The sequence below is a fragment of the Mus pahari genome, unplaced genomic scaffold (genome assembly GCF_900095145.1).
Source record: "Mus pahari unplaced genomic scaffold, PAHARI_EIJ_v1.1 scaffold_11580_1, whole genome shotgun sequence".
NCBI lineage: Eukaryota > Metazoa > Chordata > Mammalia > Rodentia > Muridae > Mus > Mus pahari.
In genome coordinates this window covers 3,114-7,152 of record NW_018392823.1, presented here as the reverse complement: position 1 = coordinate 7,152, position 4,039 = coordinate 3,114, and the positions used below count along the sequence as shown (strand labels likewise).

General features: G+C 40.2%; 1 protein-coding gene across 1 annotated transcript; it reads right to left on the bottom strand.

Moving 5' to 3' along the window:
• Positions 1-2,834: 2,834 nt before the first annotated feature.
• LOC110315193 (mas-related G-protein coupled receptor member A6-like) lies at positions 2,835-3,818 on the bottom strand. Its single transcript, XM_021189314.1, has one exon. It carries the CDS (start codon positions 3,750-3,752, stop codon positions 2,835-2,837), a length of 918 nt encoding a protein of 305 aa, XP_021044973.1. The 5' UTR covers positions 3,753-3,818.
• Between the last annotated feature and the right edge of the window lie 221 nt (positions 3,819-4,039).

The window sequence follows — 4,039 nt, the reverse complement described above, 5'->3', positions numbered from 1 at the left end:
CTTTTTGTTCTAGAGCTTTCAGGTTTGTGGTCAAGCTGCTAGAGTATGCTCTCTACAGTTTCTTTTTGAAGGCACTCAGAGCTGAGTTTTCCTATTAGCGCTGCTTTCATTGTGTCCCATAAATTTGCTTATGTTGTGCCTTCACATTCATTAAACTCTAAAAAGCCTTCAATTTCTTCCTTGACCAAGTTATCCTTGAATAGGGTGTTGTTCAGCTTCCATGTGTATGTGGGCTTTTTGTTGTTTTTGTTACTATTGAAGACCAAACCTAGCCTGTGGTGATCTGAAAGGATGTATGGCACCTTTTCATTCTTCTTTTATCTGTTGAGGCCTGTTTTGTGACCAAGTATATGATGAGTTTCAGAGGTATCATGTGGTGCTGAGAAGGGAATATATTCTTTTGTTTTAGAATGAAATATTCTATAGATATCTGTTCAATCCATTTGGTCCATAACTTCTGTTAGTTTCACTGTGTCTCTGTTTAGTTTTTGTTTTCATGATCTGTCCATTGCTTAGAATGTGGTCTTGAAGTCTCCCACAATCATTTTGTGAGGTGCAATGTGTGCTTTGAGCTTTAGAAAAGTATCTTTTATAAATGTGTATGCCCTTGCACTTGCAGAATAGATGTTCAGAATTTAGTGTTCTTCCTGATACATTTTTCCTTTGATGAGTATGAAGTGTCCTTCCTTATCCTTTTTGATAACTTTTGATTAAATGATGACTTTATTTGATATTAGAATGGCTACTTGAGCTTGTTTCTTGAAACCACTTGTTTGGAAAATTCTTTTCCAGCCCTTTACTCTGAGGTAGTTTCTGTCTTTGACACTGAGGTGCATTTCCTGTATGCACAAAATGTTGGGTCCCGTTTACTTATCCAGTCTGTTAGTCTATGTCTTTTTACTGGTGATTTGAGTCCCCAATTGATGTTAAGAGATATGAAGTAATAGTGATTGTTGCTTCTTGTTATTTTTGATGTTAATTTGTATTTGTGTAGCTATCTTCTTTTGGGTTGATTGAAAGAGGTTTCCTTCCTTGCTTTTTCCAGGGTCTATCTTTCCTCCTTGTGTTGGCCTTTTCCTTCTATTATTCTTTGTAGGGCTGGATTTATGGAAAGATTTTGCATAAATTTGGTTTTGTCATGGAATATCTTGGTTTGTCCATCTATATTAATTGAGACTTTTTCTGGGTATAATAGCCTGGTCTGGCATTTTTGTTTTCTTAGCATCACTGTTACATCTGTTCAGGATCTTCTAATTTTCATTGTCTCTGGTGAGAAGTCTTGTGTAATTCTGATAGGTCGTAATTCATATGTTACTTGACCTTTTTCCCTTACTGCTTTTAATATTCTTTCTTTCTTTTTTTGTGCATTTGGTGTTTTGAATATTACGTGATGGGATGAATTTATTTTCTGGCCCAATCTACTGGATTTCTGTGGTCTTCATCTCTTTCTTTTGTTAGGGAAGTTTTCTACTATAATTTTGATGAAGATAATTTTTACACTTTATGTTAGGAATCTTCACTCTCTTCAATATCTATTGTACTTAAGTTTGGTCTTCTCGTTGTATCCTGTATTTCCTGGATCTTTTCTGTAAAGAGCTTTTTGCATTTTCATTTTCTTTGACTGTTGTGTCAATGTATTCTATGGTATCTTCTGAACCTGAGATTCTCTCTTCTATCTCTTGTGTTCTGTTGGTGATGCTTGCATGTATGACTCTTGATCTCTTTTTTAGACTTTCTACCTTCAGGGTTGTCTCCCTTTGTGATTTCTTTATTGTTTCTATTTCCTTTTTTAGATTCTGGATGGTTTTGTTCAATTCCTTCACCTGATTGTGTTTTCCTGTTTTTCTTTAAGGGATTTTTGTGTTTCCTCTTTAAGGGCTTCTCCCCATTTATCTGTGTTCCCCTGTATTACTTTAAAGAAGTTATTTATGTCTCTCTTAAATTCCTCTATCATCATCATTATCATCATCATCATCATCATCATCATCATCATCATCATCATGAGATGTGACTTTAAATCAGAGTCTTGCTGTTCTGGTGTTTTGGAGTATCCAGGGATCACTGTCTTGAGAGAGTTGGGTTCTGATAATGCCAAGTAGCCTTGGTTTCTATTGCTTATGTTTTTGCCCTTGCCTCTTGCCATCTGGTTATCTATGGTGTTAGTTGGTCTTGCTGTCTATGATGGTGGCTTGTCCTTCCAGCAAGTCTGTGTGTCAGTACTTCTGAGAGACCAGATCTCTCTGGGAAGAATTTGGGTATGGAGAGATGTGATAAAGGGTCAGCTGTGGGATGCTGTTGGAAAGTGGAAGTATCTTCTTCCAGGCTGCTCCTCTGTTACTGTGTTCTGAGGGTTCCAGGCATGTCCCTTTGAGCAGAAGTTGTTGTCTAACTTGTGCTCACTTGTTTGTCTGCACTCCTGGTAGACCAGCTCTCTTGGAGGTATTTGGGTGTGGAGCACTATGGCACAGCATCATCTCCTGGCTACTTTGTCTTTACATTCAGGTTCAGAACCATCACAGACAAGAGAGTTATGGTTCTGGACCTGGGATAGTACCATGGCAATAAAAGTTCCAAAGAAACAGCAAGAAATCTTCAGAGGAAGTTAGCATGAAAAGTTGATTAATGTCAAGAAGGATGCAGATATGATACTTTCTGATTAATGCTTTTACTCCAGAGAGATAGAAAAACAAAGTCATTGGAGAGCTGTTGAAGATGTTGGTTGACAACTGAGGCTTGTCAAGTCAGTCCACTGAGAGGAGAGTGGACAGTGGTCAAGTGCAGCAGGGCAGTACTCACTCTAAAGCCACCTGTGAGGTCCAGGCAGAGGTTCTTCATCACAGCTCTGTTTTGCTTCTAGACATCTCCACCATGTTTTCAGCTGTCTCAGGAGTGTCCTGCAGTGCCCTCTGGAGAACCAATTTGATGGTCTGTTGCTGCAACCGATGCCTGAAGGAGCCCACGAAGAAGTAAATGATGGGGTTGGCACAGCTGTTAACAACAGTCAGGACAATTGATGTCAGATAAAGACTATAAGCGACTTCACTGTAACTATTCTTAATCCAGAAAATTAGGAACCAGTAGAAGCCACAGGGAAGGCCGCAGATGAGAAAAACCAAAAGTGTCAGCATGATGGTCACATACAATCTGGTAAGCTTCATCCGCCCAGTGCCACAGAACAACCTGGCCAGCAGAGCAAGGCTGGACAGACAGAGGACCACAAGCAAAAACATCAGGTATGCAGCAGTAAAGAAGTTCGATGCCATACACCAATTGTCAATTACATAGATGGTATGAAATATACCGCAGAAATAACAATCCAGAATGCCGATCAACAGGCACAGGACCCAGATCACAGCACACATGACAGTTGATGTGTGTTCTGGGCGGTGGCAGTGATACCAGATGGGGCACAGAACAGACAGGCAGCGCTCAGTGCTGATAGCACTGAGTATGCTCAGGCCTGCGATGTAGAGAACCACCAAGAAGGTGATAAGGCAATTGTGAAAGATACTGTTGTGGGAGGAAAACTTGAGAACTCTGTTTGTGGAAGCTATGATTTGAAAGAGGAGGAAGAGGAAGTCAGCCAGGGCCAAGTTTAGGATGTAGACTGTGAAGGTATTCCTGCACAAGCAGAAGACCAGGAGCCAGAACACAATGGCGTTTCCTGTCAGCCCGACCAGTCCTAAGATGATGATGATCAAATTTGAGATCAGGATTCGGATGTCTATACTTCCAGGGATGGTTTTGTCCATTGGATTTGTTGTTGTGAGTGCTGTTGCAGAGGCTGAGGTGTTTAGGGCCAGAAACTCTGCACCAGTGCTGCTGGGAACACAAAGAAGAAATGAGACCTTCTTTATGAACACATCTTTTGTTTTCTTTTTCTTTCTTTTTTGTTGTCATTTTAATTTTTTCTATTGGATATTTTCTTTATTTAAATTTCAAATGTTATCCCCTTTCCTGCTTTTCTCCCCTCCCTAAAACCTCCATCCCCTCCTCCCTCCCCCTGATTCTATGAGGGTTTTCCTCCAGCCACACACAC